At 33.1% G+C, this 25,476-nt stretch overlaps 1 protein-coding gene across 1 annotated transcript; it reads right to left on the bottom strand.

Annotated features, from left to right (window-relative positions):
* Positions 1-468: 468 nt before the first annotated feature.
* On the bottom strand, positions 469-2,313 carry LOC139871410 (uncharacterized mitochondrial protein AtMg00810-like). Its single transcript, XM_071859126.1, has 3 exons — positions 1,376-2,313; positions 862-933; positions 469-760 (listed from the first exon to the last, which is right to left on the bottom strand). The coding sequence occupies exons 1-3, from the start codon at positions 2,311-2,313 to the stop codon at positions 469-471; spliced, it is 1,302 nt and encodes a 433-aa protein (XP_071715227.1).
* Positions 2,314-25,476: the final 23,163 nt, after the last annotated feature.

Raw genomic sequence — 25,476 nt, 5'->3', positions numbered from 1 at the left:
TATGTTTGATTCATCGTGTTTATCTCTTCCGTCTTTAATTTTGCTCGAATATGGTTGTTAATGATCCTTAATCGGATCCACAATATACAACTTAACACAGCTTAAAAATTACGTGTCACGCTCAATATCATCACAAGAATAATTAAAAAGCATGGTTGGCTGATTGCAGCTTAATTTGTACTAGTAAACAAGTAATGGTAATGGGTCATGAAAACCAATATATAGCCAAAAATCATTAAAGTTATTTCAAACGATTACTCCATAAGTAAAACACTAAGATTGGAAATTATCTTTACGAACAAACTATACAATAAATTTGTTATCACAAATAACGCTTAAACCTTTTTTTTTTTTTTAAATTAACGCCTAAACCTTGAACGCCTTATCCAGTGTTGTCGAACAATTCTCGTTGTCTAACAATGCAAAGTGTCTCCATAATAATATACTTACCACACGAATTTGAAGAACTCACACATGTGCGGGATGCCTCTGAGAAAGGATTATAAGCCCTATTAGGATAGGAACCTCCAACTGCTGATCATCATTAATTTTGTAAACTCTAGTTCCTCCTTTAACGTAACACCTAACTTTAAAAGGTTTAGACCAAGATTCAACATTATTATTATCGTCTAATTTCCTTAACCACACCAAGCTATGTAAACCATCGTCCGAAATCACGATCAAATAACCGTTACGATTTAGTAAGGGGATAGTTCCCCAAGTGCTACTAATTGGCAACGGAATCGTGCCAAAAACACGACTACTTAAATCAAATGTGAGTATATAAGGTGAACAAATTTATGAATCTAACAGATGAACAATTGAATGATATCAAACTATAACGAAATCAATCTTATTAACCTCCAAAGAAACAGAATCTCACAAAGAACAAGAACAGTAATCTGATGGAAACTATCAACACCAGTTGTAATACTAAGATTTATCAAGAATTACAAGATGTAACTCTGAGAATACAAAATTAGGGTTTTTAGGATGAATGTCGATCTGTGAGAGAGAGACAGAGTTAATTCTGATGAAAAATAGTTGAATGAATAAATTAAAGGAAATAGATCCTTTTTATTAGCATGCTCCAGCCTATCATCTGTAATTTGCACTCTAGTCCCTCTTCTTATCATCTTTAAAATAACAGCACTAAACTCTTTAGTCCATAAAGCTCCAGTCCATTATAAGTCCATAAGCCCAAAATATGTAAGTCCATTCTACTGCAGTCCATAACTCTCTAATATGAATCTGCACTAAACAACTTAAGTTAGATAACAGAAACACCAATAATTTACAAGTTAAGATTGCTATACTTACATATTTTAACACACCCCCACAATCTTAACTTGTAAAAGGATCAAACATTTGTAACCTGCTTGTTAAAAAATCATGTTGACTGAAAGACAAACCTTTAGTGAAAATATCAGCATTATTAAGATCAGAGTTAACTTTTAAAGTTTTAAGAAAACCACTATTAAGTTTTTCTCTAACTATATGCCAATCAATATCAAAGTGTTTACTCCTTTCATGATGTACTGGATTTGCTGCTATTTGCATAGCAGGTACATTATCACAATACATTTTTATAGGAATAAGTTTAGTCACTTTTAATTCAGTCAACAAGTTCACTAACCACATTAACTCACAGGTTAAAGCAGCCATTGCTCTATACTCTGCTTCAGCAGAGGATCTAGAAACTGTAGGCTGCTTTTTACTTTTCCAATTAACTAAATAAGAACCCAGAAAAATGCAAAAACCTGTAATAGATTTTCTAGATAACAAATTTTTACCCCAATCAGAATCCACAAAGGCAGTAAGTTCTAAATCCATACCTTTGATATAATGTACACCTTTACCTGGGTTCTTCTTTAGATACTTGAGAACTCTAAATGCTAACTTCAAATGAGAAGGTGTGGGAGCATGCATGAATTGGCTAAGTACATGCACAGCAAAGCTAATATCTGGTCTCGTAACAGTTATGTAAATCAATTTACCAACAAGTTTTTGATATATAGACAAATTTTTCAAAACAGTTTCATTACTCCCATTTTTATAAGAAGTTACATTAACTTCAATTGGAGTGTTTATTGGTTTTGACCCAAGAAGACCAAATTCACTCAAAACTTCCAGACAATATTTCCTTTGAGAGAGACATATTCCTTTATCAGTATAAATAACTTCAATTCCAAGAAAAAATTTAAGTTTACCAAGATCTTTTATCATAAATTTAGCACCAAGTAAAGCTTTCACAGAATTAATTCCAGATATGGAATTTCCAGTTAGCACCAAGTCATCAACATATACAAGCATGACTAAAAACACATTATCTTTAGTTAAAGTAAACAAGGAATAATCACACTTAGATTGAACAAAAGGTATTTCAAAAAGACATTCACATAACTTCTCATTCCACTTCCTAGGAGCTTGCTTAAGCCCATACAAAGATTTAACTAACTTACACACTTTTGTTTCATTTTTATCAAAAAAAACCTTGAGGATGTGTCATATATACATCTTCTTCTAAATCACCATAAAGAAAGGCATTATTAATGTCCATTTGAAATAAGTTCTAGCCATGATTAACAGCTAAGGTAATAACACTTCTAACAGTCACCATTTTTACTATAGGAGAGAAAGTTTCATCATAATCTACCCCTTCAGTTTGACTATACCCCTTAGCCACTAACCTAGCCTTATACCTCTCTATTTCTCCTGTGGACTTATATTTAATTTTATATACCCATTTACTTCCTATAAGCTTTCTATTAGGAGGTAAGTCAGTTAAAATCCAAGTTTGGTTTCTACTCAATGCCTCCATTTCAGCATTCATTGCATCAGTCCAGTTTGGATCAGTTGAAGCTTGATAAAAAGCTTTTGGTTCCATGGTTTTGTTCAAAGAAGCAGTAAAACAAAAATTATCACTTGTTAACTTAGAATAATTTAAAACTTTTTCAATTCCATACTTAACTTTTCCAGTTAAAACATAATCATCAAATTTTTTTGGAATAGAGGACTGTCTTGAAGATCTTCTAAGATCATAACTAGGTTCAATAATCTTAGGATCACCCTCAGTATCATTTATATTATCACTTGTATCCTCATGGATCAAGGTATCTTCATGTGTTACATAGTTAGTTTCTACACTGGCAGCTTTAGTAGAACTACCAGGTGTAGTATCACTTGGTGCAGTATCATAATGAGTTGTAGTTTTACTAATACTACCAAGTGTGGGACTAACAATGCCATCACTTTTATCAGAAGGGACAGATGAGAGATTTTCATCATTGGGTATGAATGACAGCCCTCCATCACTTGTTATATCTGTATCAAAAAAGTTTAAGTGAGTAACATTATTCAAATCATCACTTTCTTTTTGTAAACTCATTTTAAATGGAAAAACATTTTCATAAAACTTTACATCTCTGGATATAAAAATAGTTTTTGAATCAAGACTATAAAGTTATAGCCCTTTTGACAATCTGAATATCCAATGAATGCACATTTTTCTGATCTAGCACTAAATTTATCATGATTATTAAGTCTAGTGGCAAAACATAAACATCCAAACACCCTTAAGTGACCAAGCCTAAGAGCCACACCATAAACCTTTTCATAAGGAGACTTACCTAGCAAAACAGAAGAGGGAGTCATGTTGATCAAATGAACAGCAGTAAGTACACAATAAGACCACATATATAAAGGTACCCCCTTGAAACAAAAGTACTCTTGCCACATTTAACAAATGTCTGTGTTTTCTCTCTACAATTCCATTTTGTTGTGGTGTGTATGCAACAGAAGTCTGATGTATAACACCATTATCTTTAAAGAATTTTGACAAGTAATTGTTCACAAACTCAGACCCATTATCACTTCTTACTAATTTAACTTTTTTATCAAATTGTGTTTTAATCAAATGAATAAAATCAACAATGTTTTCAGCAGCTTCATACTTATGTTTCAAGAGATAAACCCACACTGCCCTTGTGTAATCATCCATAATGGTCAAGAAAAACCTATATCCATCTCTACTCATAACCTTATAGGGACCCCACAAATCTAAATGAATTAATTCACCTAAACTTGTAGTTTTATGGTCACTAAGAGAGAAAGGCTCCCTTGTCTGTTTTGCTTTGTGACAAATGTCACAAGGAATAACAAGATCATTATTAAAGCCTAAAGTCCCTTCTAGAACCTGCAGAACAGGATCTGCAGGATGTCCTAACCTATTATGCCAAGTAGACTTAAACAAATAACAAACAGAACTATTTAAACAAGTAGCAGCATTACCACAATTTGTTTTATCATCTAACACATACAGTCCACCCTGCACACTACCAATCCCCAGAGTCTTTCCCATGATTCCCTGGTTGGGTAAGTCCTATATATAGCAATAATGTTCATCAAAACCAAGAAACTTCTTACTATCTCTAGCAACTCTATGAACAGACATCAAGTTGACCATATACTCAGGCACAACAAGAACATCAAACAATGTAATATGAGAACTTATAGCATAATTGTAGTGACCCGAACTTTTCCATGTTTATATATATTAATTGAGATTGATATTTACATGATTAAATGTTTCCAACATGTTAAGCAATCAAACTTGTTAAGACTTGATTAATTGAAATATGTTTCATATAGACAATTGACCACCCAAGTTGACCGGTGATTCACGAACGTTAAAACTTGTAAAAACTATACAATGACATATATATGGTTATATATATAGTTAACATGTTTTTATTATAAGTATGTATCTCATTAGGTATTTTAACAATGAGTCATATACATAAAAATGAGACTACTAATTTAAGAAACTCGAAAACAATATATATAACGATTATCGTTATAACAACGTCTTACTAGGTACATATGAATCATATTAAGATATTGATACACTTGGTTAATTATGTTAAATTATAAGTAAATATATTATTAAGTGTATTAACAATAAAATACATATGTAAAAATAAGACTACTAACTTAATGATTTCGAAACGAGACATATATGTAACGATTATCGTTGTAACGACATTTAACTGTATATACATCATACTAAGATATATTATATATCATAATATCATAATAATATAATAATTTAACATCTCATTTGTTATAATAAACAATGGGTTAACAACATTCAACAAGATCGTTAACCTAAAGGTTTCAAAACAACATTTACATGTAACGACTAACGATGACTTAACGACTCAGTTAAAATGTATATACATGTAGTGTTTTAATATGTATTCATACACTTTTGAAAGACTTCAAGACACTTATCAAAATACTTCTACTTAACAAAAATGCTTACAATTACATCCTCGTTCAGTTTCATCAACAATTCTACTCGTATGCACCCGTATTCGTACTCGTACAATACACAGCTTTTAGATGTATGTACTATTGGTATATACACTCCAATGATCAGCTCTTAGCAGCCCATGTGAGTCACCTAACACATTTGGGAACCATCATTTGGCAACTAGCATGAAATATCTCATAAAATTACAAAAATATGAGTAATCATTCATGACTTATTTACATGAAAACAAAATTACATATCCTTTATATCTAATCCATACACCAACGACCAAAAACACCTACAAACACTTTTATTCTTCAATTTTCTTCATCTAATTGATCTCTCTCAAGTTCTATCTTCAAGTTCTAAGTGTTCTTCATATATTTTACAAGTTCTAGTTACATAAAATCAAGAATACTTTCAAGTTTGCTAGCTCACTTCCAATCTTGTAAGGTGATCATCCAACCTCAAGAAATCTTTGTTTCTTACAGTATGTTATCATTCTAATACAAGGTAATAATCATATTCAAACTTTGATTCAATTTCTATAACTATAACAATCTTATTTCAAGTGATGATCTTACTTGAACTTGTTTTCGTGTCATGATTCTGCTTCAAGAACTTCGAGCCATCCAAGGATCCATTGAAGCTAGATCCATATTTATCTTTTCCAGTAGGTTTATCCAAGGAACTTAAGGTAGTAATGATGTTCATAACATCATTCGATTCATATATATAAAGCTATCTTATTCGAAGGTTTAAACTTGTAATCACTAGAACATAGTTTAGTTAATTCTAAACTTGTTCGCAAACAAAAGTTAATCCTTCTAACTTGACTTTTAAAATCAACTAAACACATGTTATATATCTATATGATATGCTAACTTAATGATTTAAAACCTGGAAACACGAAAAACACCGTAAAACCGGATTTACGTCGTCGTAGTAACACCGCGGGCTGTTTTGGGTTAGTTAATTAAAAACTATGATAAACTTTGATTTAAAAGTTGTTATTCTGAGAAAATGATTTTTATTATGAACATGAAACTATATCCAAAAATTATGGTTAAACTCAAAGTGGAAGTATGTTTTCTAAAATGGTCATCTAGACGTCGTTCTTTCGACTGAAATGACTACCTTTACAAAAATGACTTGTAACTTATTTTTCTAACTATAAACCTATACTTTTCTGTTTAGATTCATAAAATAGAGTTCAATATGAAACCATAGCAATTTGATTCACTCAAAACGGATTTAAAATGAAGAAGTTATGGGTAAAACAAGATTGGATAATTTTTCTCATTTTAGCTACGTGAAAATTGGTAACAAATCTATTCCAACCATAACTTAATCAACTTGTATTGTATATTATGTAATCTTGAGATACCATAGACACGTATACAATGTTTCGACCTATCATGTCGACACATCTATATATATTTCGGAACAACCATAGACACTCTATATGTGAATGTTGGAGTTAGCTATACAGGGTTGAGGTTGATTCCAAAATATATATAGTTTGAGTTGTGATCAATACTGAGATACGTATACACTGGGTCGTGGATTGATTCAAGATAATATTTATCGATTTATTTATGTACATCTAATTGTGGACAACTAGTGGTAGGTTACTAACGAGGACAGCTGACTTAATAAACTTAAAACATCAAAATATATTAAAAGTGTTGTAAATATATTTTGAACATACTTTGATATATATGTATATATTGTTATAGGTTCGTGAATCAACCAGTGGCCAAGTCTTACTTCCCGACGAAGTAAAAATCTGTGAAAGTGAGTTATAGTCCCACTTTTAAAATCTAATATTTTTGGGATGAGAATACATGCAGGTTTTATAAATGATTTACAAAATAGACACAAGTACGTGAAACTACATTCTATGGTTGAATTATCGAAATTGAATATGCCCCTTTTTATTAAGTCTGGTAATCTAAGAATTAGGGAACAGACACCCTAATTGACGCGAATCCTAAAGATAGATCTATTGGGCCTAACAAACCCCATCCAAAGTACCGGATGCTTTAGTACTTCGAAATTTATATCATATCCGAAGGGTGTCCCGGAATGATGGGGATATTCTTATATATGCATCTTGTTAATGTTGGTTACCAGGTGTTCACCATATGAATGATTTTTATCTCTATGTATGGGATGTGTATTGAAATATGAAATCTTGTGGTCTATTATTATGATTTGATATATATAGGTTAAACCTATAACTCACCAACATTTTTGTTGACGTTTTAAGCATGTTTATTCTCAGGTGATTATTAAGAGCTTCTGCTGTCGCATACTTAAATAAGGACGAGATTTGGAGTCCATGCTTGTATGATATTGTGTAAAAACTGCATTCAAGAAACTTATTTTATTGTAACATATTTGTATTGTAAACCATTATGTAATGGTCGTGTGTAAACAGGATATTTTAGATTATCATTATTTGATAATCTACGTAAAGCTTTTTTAAAACCTTTATCTATGAAATAAAGGTTATGGTTTGTTTTAAAAATGAATGCAGTCTTTGAAAAACGTCTCATATAGAGGTCAAAACTTCGCAACGAAATCAATTAATATGGAACGTTTTTAATCAATAAGAACGGGACATTTCAGTTGGTATCAGAGCGTTGGTCTTAGAGAACCAGAATTTTGCATTAGTGTGTCTTATCGAGTTTGTTAGGATGCATTAGTGAGTCTGGACTTCGACCGTGTTTACTTGAAAAATGATTGCTTAACAAATTTTGTTGGAAACTATATATTTTTAACATGTGAATATTATGTGATATATTAATCTCTTAACTCGTTTGATATTATGTGATAGATGTCTACCTCTAGAACAAGTCCCATTGACTCACCTAATAATAATGAAGAGTCAAATGTAAATTGGAATGATTCGTGGACTGATTCACAAGTTCCCGAAGGGGAACCGGAAGAAGAGTCGGAACCGGAAGAAGAATCGGAACCGGAAGAAGAGTCGGAACCGGAAGAAGAATCGGAACCGGAAGAAGAATCGGAACCTGATGAAGAAATAGAACCGGTGGGGGAAATAATAAAACGGTTAAGTAAAAGAAAATCCTCAACCAACCGACCAAGGTTAATTATGGTCAATGGTGTTTCCGCCAAGGAAGCAAAATATTGGGAGGATTACCAATTCTCCGATGAATCGGATTCCGACGAGAATTCCGATGATGTTATAGAAATTACCCCAACTGAATTTAAAAAGGCAAAATAAAATAATAAGGGAAAGGGTATAAAAATAGAGAAATCTAATTCCAACCCCGATGAACTTTATATGTATCGTCAACCCCCGAAGTCCTTAAGTTGTAACAATGACCCGGGAACCTCTAAACCACCAGGTTTTTCTAAACCAATGTGGATCACGACGGCTCGTATTAGGGGAACATCATATATCCCTAGAAACTTGGCAAAACGAACCAAAACCGAAGAAGAAGAAACGAGCGAGTCGGAATAAGATAGTTGTATTCGTGTGGTGTAATATATGTAATATAGTGTTCTTATGCTTTATGATATATGTAAAAATTGCTTGTATTAATAAGTATTTTTTTTATGAATCTAACTCTTGTCTATTTTACAGTTTAAAAAACACAAAATGGATAGACAACCCAATATTTTAAGAGACCTACCCGGAGACATGATTGATGAAATCTTGTCTAGAGTCGGCCAGAATTCCTCGGCACAACTATTTAAGGCGAGATCAGTTTGTAAGACATTCGAAGAGCGTTCCAAGAATGTCTTGGTTTATAAGAGACTTTCGTTTGAAAGATGGGGGATATCACATTGGGAAACCCATAAGTTACGATGTGTTTACTTTGACGCATATATTGCGGGGAACCCAAATGCTATTTTACGCAATGGGTTAAGAAATTATTTTGACTCAATATATCCGAATATTGGACTTCGTGATTTAGAAAAAGCGGCTAACATGCATCATAAAGAAGCATGTTATGCTTACGGATTAGTAATGTTCGCTTCTCACCAAAGTGAGAACAAGAACATCGGGCTACAACTATTAAACAAAACGTTCCCACAAGTGACGGAGTCGGTAATTGGGGTAAGAAATGAGGTATTTAGATTGTTACGGGACTGTTGGACATTACGTAACCCTCGTCCCTTTGACGACGTTACAACACGCTGTCTTATCAACGGCCATAACGGTTATGTTCCACAAGACCAAGGATGGGAAGTAATCCTAGTAAAACCAGAATGCATGACTTGTTTCTGGACGTATGAATTACGTGTCTTTATTGCCTTGCTGAACGACTTGTGTACTAGCTAGAATTATCTTCACAACCATCTTGTATCAAATTTATTGTGTGCTATATTTCATGCTATATGTAAAATAAGCGGTATTGTAAGTTTGTAAAATATTGTGTAAAAGTTTGAACGCGAAATATTATTATAATCAGTTTTTCATATAGAATTGTAGTAGTTGAATTGTATATTAGCTACTAAGTATGAACTTAACGGGTAGGTACTACCCGAATTTAAACTTATAAAACGCTAATATGAAGAAAAAGCTTTTATAAATGAGTTCATATTATGCTACGAAATACTATTAACTACTCTTAATATTCTGTGTGATTAACTTGTTCCATTTAACTATTTTGAAGGAAATGGCACCGACTACTCGACACACCGTGAATATGAATGAAGAGGAATTCTGTACTTTTCTAGCTTCAAACATAGCCGCAGTACAGGCTGCGCTACATACCAACAATAACCTTGGATCTAGCAGTACAGGAAATCGTGTAGGATGCACCTACAAAGAATTCACTGCCTGCAAACCTTTGGAATTTGATGGAACCGAAGGACCGATCGGATTGAAACGGTGGACCGAGAAGGTCGAATCGGTGTTTGCCATAAGTAAGTGTACTGAAGAGGACAAAGTAAAGTACGCTACGCATACCTTCACAGGTTCTGTGTTAACATGGTGGAATACCTATCTAGAGCAAGTGGGACAAGACGATGCGTACGCACTACCGTGGTCAGCATTCAAGCACTTGATGAACGAGAAGTACCATCCCAGAACCGAGGTCAATAAGCTCAAGACAGAACTTAGAGGGTTACGAACCCAAGGATTTGATATTACCACGTACGAAAGACGATTCACAGAATTGTGCCTATTGTGTCCGGGAGCATTCGAAGATGAGGAAGAGAAGATCGACGCGTTTGTGAAAGGATTACCGGAAAGAATCCAAGAAGATATAAGTTCACATGAGCCCGCCTCCATACAACAGGCATGTAGAATGGCTCACAAACTCGTGAACCAGATTGAAGAAAGAATTAAAGAACAGACTACTGAAGAGGCCAATGTGAAGCAAGTTAAAAGAAAGTGGGAGGAAAACGGTGATAAGAATCACCAATACAACAACAACAGCAATTACAACAATAATCGCAACAATTATCCCAATAATCGAAACATCAATCGCAACTACAACAAACGGCCCAACAACAACAACAACAACAACAACAACAACAACAACAGCAACTACAACAATCATCCCAACAACAATAATAACCGCAACAACAACAACAACAATCAGAAGCAGCTATGCCAAAGGTGTGAAAAGAATCACTCGGGGTTCTGCACCAAATTTTGCAACAAGTGTAAAAGAAATGGTCATAGCGCGGTGAAGTGTGAGGTCTACGGACCAGGGGTTAATAGAACGAAAGGAACAAATGGTGTCGGAACGAGTAATGGCGGAGCAAGTAGTGTCGGAGCAAGTTATGCCAATGTAGTTTGTTATAAATGTGGAAAACCGGGCCACATTATTAGAAATTGCCCGAACCAGGAGAATACGAATGGACAAGGCCGTGGAAGAGTTTTCAATATTAATGCGGCAGAGGCACAGGAAGACCCGGAGCTTGTTACGGGTACGTTTCTTATTGACAATAAATCTGCTTACGTTTTATTTGATTCGGGTGCGGATAGAAGCTATATGAGTAGAGATTTTTGTGCTAAATTAAGTTGTCCATTGACGCCTTTGGATAGTAAATTTTTACTCGAATTAGCAAATGGTAAATTAATTTCAGCAGATAATATATGTCGGAATCGAGAAATTAAACTGGTTAGCGAAACATTTAAGATTGATTTGATACCAGTAGAGTTAGGGAGTTTTGATGTGATAATCGGTATGGACTGGTTGAAAGAAGTGAAAGCGGAGATCGTTTGTTACAAAAATGCAATTCGCATTATACGAGAAAAAGGAAAACCCTTAATGGTGTACGGAGAAAAGGGCAACACGAAGCTACATCTTATTAGTAATTTGAAGGCACAAAAACTAATAAGAAAAGGTTGCTATGCTGTTCTAGCACACGTCGAGAAAGTACAAACTGAAGAAAAGAGCATCAATGATGTTCCCATTGCAAAAGAATTTCCTGATGTATTTCCGAAAGAATTACCGGGATTACCCCCACATCGATCTGTTGAATTTCAAATAGATCTTGTACCAGGAGCTGCACCAATAACTCGTGCTCCTTACAGACTCACACCCAGCGAGATGAAAGAACTGCAAAGCCAATTACAAGAACTTTTAGAGCGTGGTTTCATTCGACCAAGCACATCACCGTGGGGAGCTCCTGTTTTGTTTGTCAAGAAGAAAGATGGTACATTCAGGTTGTGTATCGACTACCGAGAGTTGAACAAACTTACCATCAAGAACCGCTACCCACTACCGAGAATCGACGACTTATTTGATCAACTACAAGGCTCGTCTGTTTATTCAAAGATTGACTTACGTTCCGGGTATCATCAAATGCGGGTGAAAGAAGATGATATTCCAAAGACTGCTTTCAGAACACGTTACGGTCATTACGAGTTTATGGTCATGCCGTTTGGTTTAACTAATGCACCAGCTGTGTTCATGGACCTTATGAACCGAGTGTGTGGACCATACCTTGACAAGTTTGTCATTGTTTTCATTGATGACATACTTATTTACTCAAAGAATGACCAAGAACACGGTGAACATTTGAGAAAGGTGTTAGAAGTATTGAGGAAGGAAGAATTGTACGCTAAGTTTTCAAAGTGTGCATTTTGGTTGGAAGAAGTTCAATTCCTCGGTCACATAGTGAACAAAGAAGGTATTAAGGTGGATCCGGCAAAGATAGAAACTGTTGAAAAGTGGGAAACCCCGAAAACTCCGAAACACATACGCCAGTTTTTAGGACTAGCTGGTTACTACAGAAGGTTCATCCAAGACTTTTCCAGAATAGCAAAACCCTTGACTGCATTAACGCATAAAGGGAAGAAATTTGAATGGAATGATGAACAAGAGAAAGCGTTTCAGTTATTGAAGAAAAAGCTAACTACGGCACCTATATTGTCATTGCCTGAAGGGAATGATGATTTTGTGATTTATTGTGATGCATCAAAGCAAGGTCTAGGTTTTGTATTAATGCAACGAACGAAGGTGATTGCTTATGCGTCTAGACAATTGAAGATTCACGAACAAAATTATACGACGCATGATTTGGAATTAGGAGCGGTTGTTTTTGCATTAAAAACTTGGAGGCACTACTTATATGGGGTCAAAAGTATTATATATACCGACCACAAAAGTCTTCAACACATATTTAATCAGAAACAACTGAATATGAGGCAGCGTAGGTGGATTGAATTGTTGAATGATTACGACTTTGAGATTCGTTACCACCCGGGGAAGGCAAATGTGGTAGCCGATGCCTTGAGCAGGAAGGACAGAGAACCCATTCGAGTAAAATCTATGAATATAATGATTCATAATAACCTTACTACTCAAATAAAGGAGGCGCAACAAGGAGTTTTAAAAGAGGGAAATTTAAAGGATGAAATACCCAAAGGATCGGAGAAGCATCTTAATATTCGGGAAGACGGAACCCGGTATAGGGCTGAAAGGATTTGGGTACCAAAATTTGGAGATATGAGAGAAATGGTACTTAGAGAAGCTCATAAAACCAGATACTCAATACATCCTGGAACGGGGAAGATGTACAAGGATCTCAAGAAACATTTTTGGTGGCCGGGTATGAAAGCCGATGTTGCTAAATACGTAGGAGAATGTTTGACGTGTTCTAAGGTCAAAGCTGAGCATCAGAAACCATCAGGTCTACTTCAACAACTCGAAATCCCGGAATGGAAATGGGAAAACATTACCATGGATTTCATCACTAAATTGCCAAGGACTGCAAGTGGTTTTGATACTATTTGGGTAATAGTTGATCGTCTCACCAAATCAGCACACTTCCTGCCAATAAGAGAAGATGACAAGATGGAGAAGTTAGCATGACTGTATTTGAAGGAAGTCGTCTCCAGACATGGAATACCAATCTCTATTATCTCTGATAGGGATGGCAGATTTATTTCAAGATTCTGGCAGACATTACAGCAAGCATTAGGAACTCGTCTAGACATGAGTACTGCCTATCATCCACAAACTGATGGGCAGAGTGAAAGGACGATACAAACGCTTGAAGACATGCTACGAGCATGTGTTATTGATTTCGGAAACAGTTGGGATCGACATCTACCGTTAGCAGAATTTTCCTACAACAACAGCTACCATTCAAGCATTGAGATGGCGCCGTTTGAAGCACTTTATGGTAGAAAGTGCAGGTCTCCGATTTTGTAATGACCCGCACTTTTTCGATCATTCTATACTTATAAGATTAATATTTACATAAATTAAACCTTACCAACATGACAAGCAATCCAAATTGTTGAGAATTATGTTTTGAAAAGAGTTTTACACAACGTTTGACCGTCTAGTTGACCGATGATATCACGAACTATATAACATATGATAATTATACGTTTGTGTATATATATGTATATATACATATTTAACATGATCTAAGAATGTTGTAATATCTCATTTTGTATTAATAACAATAAGTTATAAGTATATTTTGAAACTACTAACTTAAGTTTTCAAAACGATAATCATACGTAACGTTATTTGACATAAATACTTATGACCTATAATGTTTATACATATATCGTATATGTAATGTATTTAATCACTTTTTAAGGACTTAAATACATAAAACAATATAAGTGTATTCACAAAAGATAGCTATATTTGAATTCTCATTCCATTTTTCACAAGATTTCTATACGTATATCTAGAGTATATGTACTCGTATCATACCTAGCTTCTATACGTATTTACTATTAGTATATACACATCAAATCACCACCTAACTAGCCATTATTACTGCCCTAGATGAGAGGTAATTAGAATTTGGAAGTTTGTTGACTAATTTCACAAAATAACAACTTGAAAATCTTGTCCATGTTTCCCATGAAAAACGTTTTTTTAAGGCTTTATATACTCCATCCATTTTCAATCTTTACTACCTCATTTTCTCTAAACAAAACACAATCTTAAGAACCTTAAGTGTTCATCATAATCCCAGCAAGATACCATGAATATCTAGCTTCAAAAACATCACTTAATCACCATAATAAAACCCTTACAAAAACACTTCAAGAATCCTTTCAAGAACACAAGTTTACTTCCAATCTTTCATCCAATTCCATCACCCTTTTGGTTCTAGGTTCTTACTCCTCTTTTACAGCAACCTTGTCCAAGGAACTTGAGGTAGTAACTATGTTCATAACCTTATTCGATTCATATATATATAGCTATCTTATTTTGTGGTATAAAATTTTAACAACAAGAACATAGTTTGAATGTTTTCAAACTTGTTTGCAAACTAAATAGATCCTTCTAACTTAACTTTTAAAATACTTCAAGACCTGTAATATATCTTAAATATATGCTAATTTAACAAGGTTTAACTTGGTTTTTCAAAGAACACCTTAAAAACTGTTTTTACGACGTCGGAGTGTAACCGGGGGCTGTTTTGGGTTGGATAATTACAAACCATCTTAAACTTTGAATTGGAGGTTTATTTTCTGGAAAAATGATTTTTACTATGAATATGTTAACGCATAAAAATTTTATGATTTAACTCAAAGTATAAGTATTTTTAGAAAAATAATCATTTAAGGTTGTTTACATGATGGAAAATGATTAACTTCATAAGTTTCACTAAAGTTTGACCTATGACCTGTGATTTTGAATACAAACTAAGGTATTTACAGTTCATATTCTTAAAGAAGGACTCGATCCAAGGAAGTGGCAAGTTGAATCAACGAAAACGGAGTTGTAACGAAGAAACTATGACCAAAACGAGATCGGATATCTAAGACTAGTTTAGCTACGAAAATAATTGGAGAAAATTAAATAAATCACATCTTTTTAAAATAACATGATATTTTATATATATGTACTCATAATTTAATTTTATATGGTTCAGGATCACCCGTAAACAATACGAGAAGATTAATCATAAGATCCCATGATTGTACGCAACACGTCATTTGACAACACCGGTACCATGGGTCAAGATTAATCCCGACCAATACGAATACAATGGGGTTTTATTTCGATGGGGGTTTTATTTATTTATTAAACACCTAAATATGAACCATTAAAATTGAATTGCTAACTACGGACTAAGAAGACATTAAAAGTATTATAAGTATATATATGTGACGATTGTTTAAAATGAAAATATATTGATATATTATATATGGATAGGTTCGTGATATCAACCGGAGACCAAGTCAAAATATATATATCTTCAAGGCAAAAGTGAGTATATAGTCCCACTTTTAAACTCTAAATATTTCGGGATGAGAATACATGTATTTTATGTTTTACGATATGGACACAAGTAAATGAAAAATATATTCTACGTTGAGTTGTACCACTGGCATACTTCCCTGTAGCTTGGTAGCTGTTATTTACAGCGGTATTGTAAACGCGAATCCTGTTGATAGATCTATCGGGCCTGACAACCCCAACCGGACTGGACGACCAGTATTCAACGGTTGCACAGTATTTCGTTTCGTGACTACACTTGGTACGGTGTAGTAAGATTTCATAATAAAGGGAATATGCGACGTGATTAAATGTTAAGTATGGTTACCAAGTGCTCAACCACTTAGAATATTTTTATTAAAACGTTTATATATGAAATCTTGTGGTCTATATATATATTGCTGCCGGCATTAAACCTATATCTCACCAACTTTATGTTGACGTTTTAAACATGTCTATTCTCAGGTGATAATTAGAAGCTTTCGCTGCAACATGTTGAATTTAAACAAGATCTTGAGTATGCATATTTGTGTCAAAAATAAAACTGCATATCGGAGGATTTGTAATGTAAAATATGCTAGAAATCGTATTGTTATCATCACATGTAAAGTTTGTAAGTCTAAGATTATCGCTAAACGATAATCATCTTTTTATTGTCTAAAGCTTGTATTAAAATAAGAGTTATGGTTTGTAATGTAAAATAAATGCAGTTGTTCTTTTAAAAATGTCGCATATAGAGGTCAATACCTCGCAATGAAATCATACGTTATCTAACTCGTTCTTATGGTTAAGGACGGGTTATGACAGATTTGTTGGAGTGAAGTGGGGGATAGACAGATTACGGGTCCGGAGATTATACAAGAAACTACCGAGAAGATCATCCAAATTTAACAACGGTTGAAAACCGCCCAAAGTCGACAAAAGAGCTACGCTGACATTAAAAGAAAAGATATAGAATTTGAAATTGGAGAGATGGTCATGCTTAAAGTTGCACCTTGGAAAGGCGTTGTTCGATTTGGTAAACGAGGGAAATTAAATCCAAGGTATATTGGACCATTCAAGATTATTGATCGTGTCGGACCAGTAGCTTACCGACTTGAGTTACCTCAACAACTCGCGGCTGTACATAACACTTTCCACGTCTCAAATCTGAAGAAATGTTTTACTAAAGAAGATCTCACTATTCCGTTAGATGAAATCCAAATCAACGAAAAACTTCAATTCATCGAAGAACCCGTCGAAATAATGGATCTTGAGGTTAAAAGACTTAAGCAAAACAAGATACCAATTGTTAAGGTTCGATGGAATGCTCGTAGAGGACCCGAGTTCACCTGGGAGCGTGAAGATCAGATGAAGAAGAAATACCCGCATCTATTTCCAGAAGATTCGTCAACACCTTCAACAGCATAAAATTTCGGGACGAAATTTATTTAACGGGTAGGTACTATAGTGACCCGAACTTTTCCATGTTTATATATATTAATTGAGATTGATATTTACATGATTAAATGTTTCCAACATGTTAAGCAATCAAACTTGTTAAGACTTGATTAATTGAAATATGTTTCATATAGACAATTGACCACCCAAGTTGACCGGTGATTCACGAACGTTAAAACTTATAAAAACTATACAATGACATATATATGGTTATATATATAGTTAACATGTTTTTATTATAAGTATGTATCTCATTAGGTATTTTAACAATGAGTCATATACATAAAAATGAGACTATTAATTTAAGAAACTCGAAAACAATATATATAACGATTATCGTTATAACAACGTCTTACTAGGTACATATGAATCATATTAAGATATTGATACACTTGGTTAATTATGTTAAATTATAAGTAAATATATTATTAAGTGTATTAACAATGAAATACATATGTAAAAATAAGACTACTAACTTAATGATTTCGAAACGAGACATATATGTAACGATTATCGTTGTAACGACATTTAACTGTATATACATCATACTAAGATATATTATATATCATAATATCATAATAATATAATAATTTAACATGTCATTTGTTATAATAAACAATGGGTTAATAACATTCAACAAGATCGTTAACCTAAAGGTTTCAAAACAACATTTACATGTAACGACTAACGATGACTTAACGACTCAGTTAAAATGTATATACATGTAGTGTTTTAATATGTATTCATACACTTTTGAAAGACTTCAAGACACTTATCAAAATACTTCTACTTAACAAAAATGCTTACAATTACATCCTCGTTCAGTTTCATCAACAATTCTACTCGTATGCACCCGTATTCGTACTCGTACAATACACAGCTTTTAGATGTATGTACTATTGGTATATACACTCCAATGATCAGCTCTTAGCAGCCCATGTGAGTCACCTAACACATATGGGAACCATCATTTGGCAACTAGCATGAAATATCTCATAAAATTACAAAAATATGAGTAATCATTCATGACTTATTTACATGAAAACAAAATTACATATTCTTTATATCTAATCCATACACCAACGAACAAAAACACCTAAAAACACTTTCATTCTTCAATTTTCTTCATCTAATTGATCTCTCTCAAGTTCTATCTTCAAGTTCTAAGTGTTCTTCATATATTTTACAAGTTCTAGTTACATAAAATCAAGAATACTTTCAAGTTTGCTAGCTCACTTCCAATCTTGTAAGGTGATCATCCAACCTCAAGAAATCTTTGTTTCTTACAGTAGGTTATCATTCTAATACAAGGTAATAATCATATTCAAACTTTGGTTCAATTTCTATAACTATAACAATCTTATTTCAAGTGATGATCTTACTTGAACTTGTTTTCGTGTCATGATTCTGCTTCAAGAACTTCGAGCCATCCAAGGATCCATTGAAGCTAGATCCATTTTTATCTTTTCCAGTAGGTTTATCCAAGGAACTTAAGGTAGTAATGATGTTCATAACATCATTCGATTCATATATATAAAGCTATCTTATTCGAAGGTTTAAACTTGTAATCACTAGAACATAGTTTAGTTAATTCTAAACTTGTTCGCAAACAAAAGTTAATCCTTCTAACTTGACTTTTAAAATCAACTAAACACATGTTATATATCTATATGATATGCTAACTTAATGATTTAAAACCTGGAAACACGAAAAACACCGTAAAACCGGATTTACGTCGTCGTAGTAACACCGCGGGCTGTTTTGGGTTAGTTAATTAAAAACTATGATAAACTTTGATTTAAAAGTTGTTATTCTGAGAAAATGATTTTTATTATGAACATGAAACTATATCCAAAAATTATGGTTAAACTCAAAGTGGAAGTATGTTTTCTAAAATGGTCATCTAGACGTCGTTCTTTCGACTGAAATGACTACCTTTACAAAAACGACTTGTAACTTATTTTTCTAACTATAAACCTATACTTTTCTGTTTAGATTCATAAAATAGAGTTCAATATGAAACCATAGCAATTTGATTCACTCAAAACGGATTTAAAATGAAGAAGTTATGGGTAAAACAAGATTGGATAATTTTTCTCATTTTAGCTACGTGAAAATTGGTAACAAATCTATTCCAACCATAACTTAATCAACTTGTATTGTATATTATGTAATCTTGAGATACCATAGACACGTATACAATGTTTCGACCTATCATGTCGACACATCTATATATATTTCGGAACAACCATAGACACTCTATATGTGAATGTTGGAGTTAGCTATACAGGGTTGAGGTTGATTCCAAAATATATATAGTTTGAGTTGTGATCAATACTGAGATACGTATACACTGGGTCGTGGATTGATTCAAGATAATATTTATCGATTTATTTATGTACATCTAATTGTGGACAACTAGTGGTAGGTTACTAACGAGGACAGCTGACTTAATAAACTTAAAACATCAAAATATATTAAAAGTGTTGTAAATATATTTTGAACATACTTTGATATATATTTATATATTGTTATAGGTTCGTGAATCAACCAGTGGCCAAGTCTTACTTCCCGACGAAGTAAAAATCTGTGAAAGTGAGTTATAGTCCCACTTTTAAAATCTAATATTTTTGGGATGAGAATACATGCAGGTTTTATAAATGATTTACAAAATAGACACAAGTACGTGAAACTACATTCTATGGTTGAATTATCGAAATTGAATATGCCCCTTTTTATTAAGTCTGGTAATCTAAGAATTAGGGAACAGACACCCTAATTGACGCGAATCCTAAAGATAGATCTATTGGGCCTAACAAACTGATAATGCTAAAAACGAACATATATTTCATAGCATTATTCCTCAAGAAAGACAAGCTTTTAGTTGCAATTGTTCTATTTACAAGTGATATTCGTTTAAATAATAAAAGGTGAAGACAAAAGACAGATTCGACGAATTGAAGACGCAAACGAACAAAAAGCTCAAAAGTACAAAAGACAATCAAAAAGATTCCAATTATTGATAAGAAACGTCTCGAAATTACAAGAGTACAAGATTCAAAATGCAAAGTACAAGATATTAAATTGTACGCAAGGACGTTCGAAAATCCGGAACCGGGACCAGAGTCAACTCTTAACGCTCGACGCAACGGACTAAAAATTACAAGTTAACTATGTATATAAATATAATATAATATATAATTAATTATATTAATTATATATATATTATATATATATATATTAAAAACCGTCGGCAGAGAAAACTCCAAGGACTGAGCTGTAAATACTATCTCCGTGACTCGCGGAGTTTGAAGAGCATTTTGCCGCGAGTCGCGGAGCCCCAAAATTCAACTCTGGCTATAAAGCAAACCGAATTCTGATCAAATTTCATATTCTATTTCTCTCATCTCTCATTCATACGATATATATATATATAATTTATATTTTAATTTTAATTTTAATTATAATTCTAATAATAAGGGTATGTTAGCGAATGTTGTAAGGGTGTAAGTCGAAATTCTGTCCGTGTAACGCTACGCTATTTTTAATCATTGTAAGTTATGTTCAACCTTTTTATATTAATGTCTCGTAGCTAAGTTATTATTATGCTTATTTAAAACGAAGTAATCATGATGTTGGGCTAATTACTAAAATTGGGTAATTGGGCTTTGTACCATAATTGGGGTTTGGACAAAAGAACGACACTTGTAGAAATTAGACTATGGGCTATTAATGGGCTTTATATTTGTTTAACTAAATGAAAGTTTGTTAATGTTAATATAAAGATTTACAATTGGGCGTCCTTATAAATTACCATATACACTCGATCGGACACGATGGGCGGGGTATTTATATGTACGAATAATCGTTCATTTAACCGGACACGGGAATGGATTAATAGCCACTAGAATAATTAAAACAGGGGTGAAATTACATTCAAGGGTAATTGGTGTAATTGTTAACAAAGTAGTAAAACCTTGGTTTACACGCAGTCGATAACCTGGTGTATTCATTAAACAAAGTATTAAAACCTTGTTACAATTCGAATCCCCAATTAGTTGGAATATTTAACTTCGGGTATAAGAATAATTTGATGAGGACACTCGCACTTTATATTTATGACTGATGGACTGTTATGGACAAAAACCAGACGGACATATTAAATAATCCAGGACAAAGGACAATTAACCCATGGGCATAAAACTAAAATCAACACGTCAAACATCATGATTACGGAAGTTTAAATAAGCATAATTCTTTTATTTCATATTTAATTTCCTTTATTTTATATTTAATTGCACTTCTAATTATCGCACTTTTATTTATTGTTATTTAATCGCACTTTTAATTATCGTACTTTTTAATTATCGCAATTTTATTTTATCGCATTTTTATTATTCGCAATTTCATTATCGTTATTTACTTTACGCTTTAATTTAAGTCTTGTATTTATTTTATATTTTACATTAGGTTTTAACTACGACTAAAGTCTTAAAATCGACAAACCGGTCATTAAACGGTAAAAACCCCCCTTTATAATAATAATATTACTTATATATATATATATTTGTATTTTTATAAAAGTAAACTAATATAGCGTTGAGCTTTGTTTAAAGATTTCCCTGTGGAACGAACCGGACTTACTAAAAACTACACTACTGTACGATTAGGTACACTGCCTATAAGTGTTGTAGCAAGGTTTAAGTATATCCATTCTATAAATAAATAAATATCTTGTGTAAAATTGTATCGTATTTAATAGTATTTTTCTAGTAAAATATTAACTATTTTATATACACCTCGCATGACATCAAGTATTTTTGGCGCCGCTGCCGGGGATCTATCTTAAAAGCCGGAAGCGCAACGCTAATATAAAAAAAAAAAAAGATTTTTAGTTAACTTTTATTTAAAATTCGTTTTTGTAAAAATACGTTTTAAAAATATAAAAAGAAAAACAAAAATATAAGTATTTTTAAGATTTTGTTAAATATTTAAGTTTTATAAGTTTCTTTATTTCTATTTTAGTTTATAAAAATATAAGTTTTATTTTAAAATCTTTTATTTATTTAAAAAAACAGAAAACATAAAATAAAAAAAAATAATAAAGAAAAACGCGTAAAAATTGAAAGCTGTCAACAGAATTTCTGAACCCCGCGACTCGCGGGGTTTTCTTCTTTAATTGCCGCGACTCGCGGAGACCATCTGACACACGGACAAAGAACCCTAAATCTGCATTAATTACGGGATTTAATTAATTATTATTATTATTTAACCTTAATTATTATTATTATTATTAGTTTTATTTTTACTTTTACTTTTTATTTAATTTATGTATTTTGTATTAATCAGTTTAATTAAATTGTAAAATTAGTAGTTTTATTAAATAAATAATATAAAAATAATATTTTTTGTACTTTTTACAACTTTTTGTATATTTTTATATTTTGTCCCTTTTTAATCGTTGTAGCGTAATATTTGTATTTTTCGCTCATATTTAATTTTAAACTTAGTTTTTGCTATAGTTATTTTTACTCCTAGATTTTTAGGCTTTGCCGTAGAATTCCTTAAGTGCTTTTTCTTTAGACTAAGATTTAGGTGCTTTAGAATTTTGCGACGCCTTTTTAAGTTTTAGTTTCTTTTTAAGTTATTTCCATTTGGGATTTAGTTTTTCCTGTAAGCTTTAATATTTTTAGACGACTTTTACTATGTACCAATTATCATTCCAATTAGTAATTTCAATTTGCGATTATAATTTTAAGTTAGTTGTAGTAATAAGGTTAGGTTAGTTAAGTACTTTTAAGTTTTTATAAGTTTCTTTTATTTTTCCGTCACCTTTTATTTTTCAACCATTTTTTCTTTTTCGACCTTTTGCGACGAACTCTTTTTCTTTCTTATTTCTCGCCATTCTAGTTTTTAGGACTTAGAATTTTTTCTACTTCTTATCTAAATTTCTTAAAATTACGAAAATTTATTTTAAGTGGTTAAATTAATAGACATCAAAATTTTCTGGTTCGTAGTAATAGTTGGATTTGTACGTGGACCGGGTTATTGGAGCCAAACAGTCCTCAATTATATTGAGACCAAACGAATCCTGCCCCTCTGCTGCATCTTTTGGCTATTCGAAACGTGGGCAAAATCAGAAAAGTCTATTGATTGGATAACTTATTGTAATTTTTCTTTCCTTTTAAAAACTAATAGGATATTCAGTGAATGCACCGAGCAAGACGTTCACCACCTTTTGTACGTTCACCACCTGTAACTAGATCAAGAAATCGTTTAAAAAATATAACCGCCGTTGATTTTTCTTTAGAATCGTCATCTAGTCGACCAAGTACTTCAGTTCAAATTTCCGATAATCCATTTTTTGAACCCGACCTCACAATTGAGAATCCAGAAAATATTCAGGAACGGTTCGTAGATCCTGAACCACTAAACTTTCCTCCGGAACCACCAATCATTCAAACAGAGATTGTTGAGGAACGAACCATTAAATCTGAAGCATCTAGTGATACCGATTCAACAAATTCAATTATGGAGAATCTGGAACCTTTAAGTATGGAAGACCGAATGAGAGCTAAACGCACTGGCCAAGGTCATGCAATTACTCATCCAGACATTAATGCGCCAGATTATGAAATCAAAGGACAAATTCTACACATGGTGACTAATCAATGCCAATTTAGTGGTGCGCCGAAGGAAGATCCAAATGAACATCTACGTACCTTTAATAGGATCTGCACACTATTTAAAATACGAGAAGTGGAGGATGAACAGATATATCTCATGTTATTTCCCTGGACTTTAAAGGGAGAAGCCAAAGATTGGTTGGAATCGTTACCTGAAGGGGCGATTGATACATGGGATGTTTTAATTGACAAATTTCTTAAACAATTCTTTCCTGCATCTAAAGCCGTAAGACTTCAAGCAGAAATTGTTACGTTCACACAGAAACCAAATGAAACTCTATATGAGGCGTGGACAAGATATGGAAAGTTATTAAGAGGATGTCCGCAACATGGTTTAGACACCTGTCAAATAGTACAAATATTCTACCGAGGATGCGACATCACTACAAGAAAAGACATAGATATAGCAGCTGGTGGTTCTATTATGAAGAAAACCGAAACTGATGCTTACAAAATTATTGATAACACTGCTTCCCACTCGCATGAGTGGCACCAAGAAAAAGACATCGTTAGATCATCTAAAGCAGCTAGAGCCGATTCTAGCCATGACTTAGATTCCATTTCGGCAAAGATAGATGCTTTCGAGAGACGAATGGAAAAGATGACTAAAGATATTCATGCAATACGAATTAGTTGTGAGCAGTGTGGAGGGCCACATTTGACAAAAGATTGTCTCAGTATTGAATTAACAATGGAACAAAGAGAGAATATTTCATACATAAACCAAAGGCCTGGAAATAATTATCAGAATAATTATCAACCACCAAGACCGATTTACAATCAAAACCAGAATTATAACCGAAATATTCCATACAACAACCAACAAGGTCCTAGCAATCAACAAGTATCCAATAATACTTATAATCAGCAAAGACCGAATTTTCAAAACAAACCACCACAACAAACCGATGATAAAAAACCAAATTTAGAAGATATGATGACAAAGCTAGTTGAAACTCAAACGCAGTTTTTCACATCTCAGAAACAAACTAATGAACAAAATGCTCAAGCATTTAGAAATCAACAAGCTTCTATTCAAAATCTGGAACAAGAAGTAAGTAACCTAGCAAGGTTAATAGGTGAAAGAAAACCGGGAAGTCTACCTAGCGATACAAATGCTAACCCCCGGAATGAAACAGCTAAAGCTATTACCACAAGAAGTGGTACAACACTTAAACCACCTGAAATACCTGTAACTTCTGATGAAACTATTCCTACTCCACAAGAACCACAACCTGATCAAGATAAGGAAAAAGAACCGGTAGTTGAAAAGGTTAATGAAAATAACACAGTTAAGGATAAACCTTATGTTAAACCATACCAACCACCACTTCCTTATCCGAGT

The sequence above is a fragment of the Rutidosis leptorrhynchoides genome, chromosome 10, assembly GCF_046630445.1.
Source record: "Rutidosis leptorrhynchoides isolate AG116_Rl617_1_P2 chromosome 10, CSIRO_AGI_Rlap_v1, whole genome shotgun sequence".
NCBI classification, from domain to species: domain Eukaryota; kingdom Viridiplantae; phylum Streptophyta; class Magnoliopsida; order Asterales; family Asteraceae; genus Rutidosis; species Rutidosis leptorrhynchoides.
This window is presented reverse-complemented; position numbering and strand designations above follow the sequence as displayed.

Excerpts from the sequence above, each read along its gene's own strand:
- LOC139871410 (XM_071859126.1), bottom strand. The coding sequence starts at position 2,313 with ATGCTTGTATATGTTGATGACTTGGTGCTAACTGGAAATTCCATATCT. Across the intron at positions 934-1,375 it reads CATGATTTTTTAACAAGCAG|TATTACAACTGGTGTTGATA; the intron begins GTTACAAATGTT and ends GATAAATCTTAG. Across the intron at positions 761-861 it reads GAGATTCTGTTTCTTTGGAG|TCGTGTTTTTGGCACGATTC; the intron begins GTTAATAAGATT and ends TGATTTAAGTAG.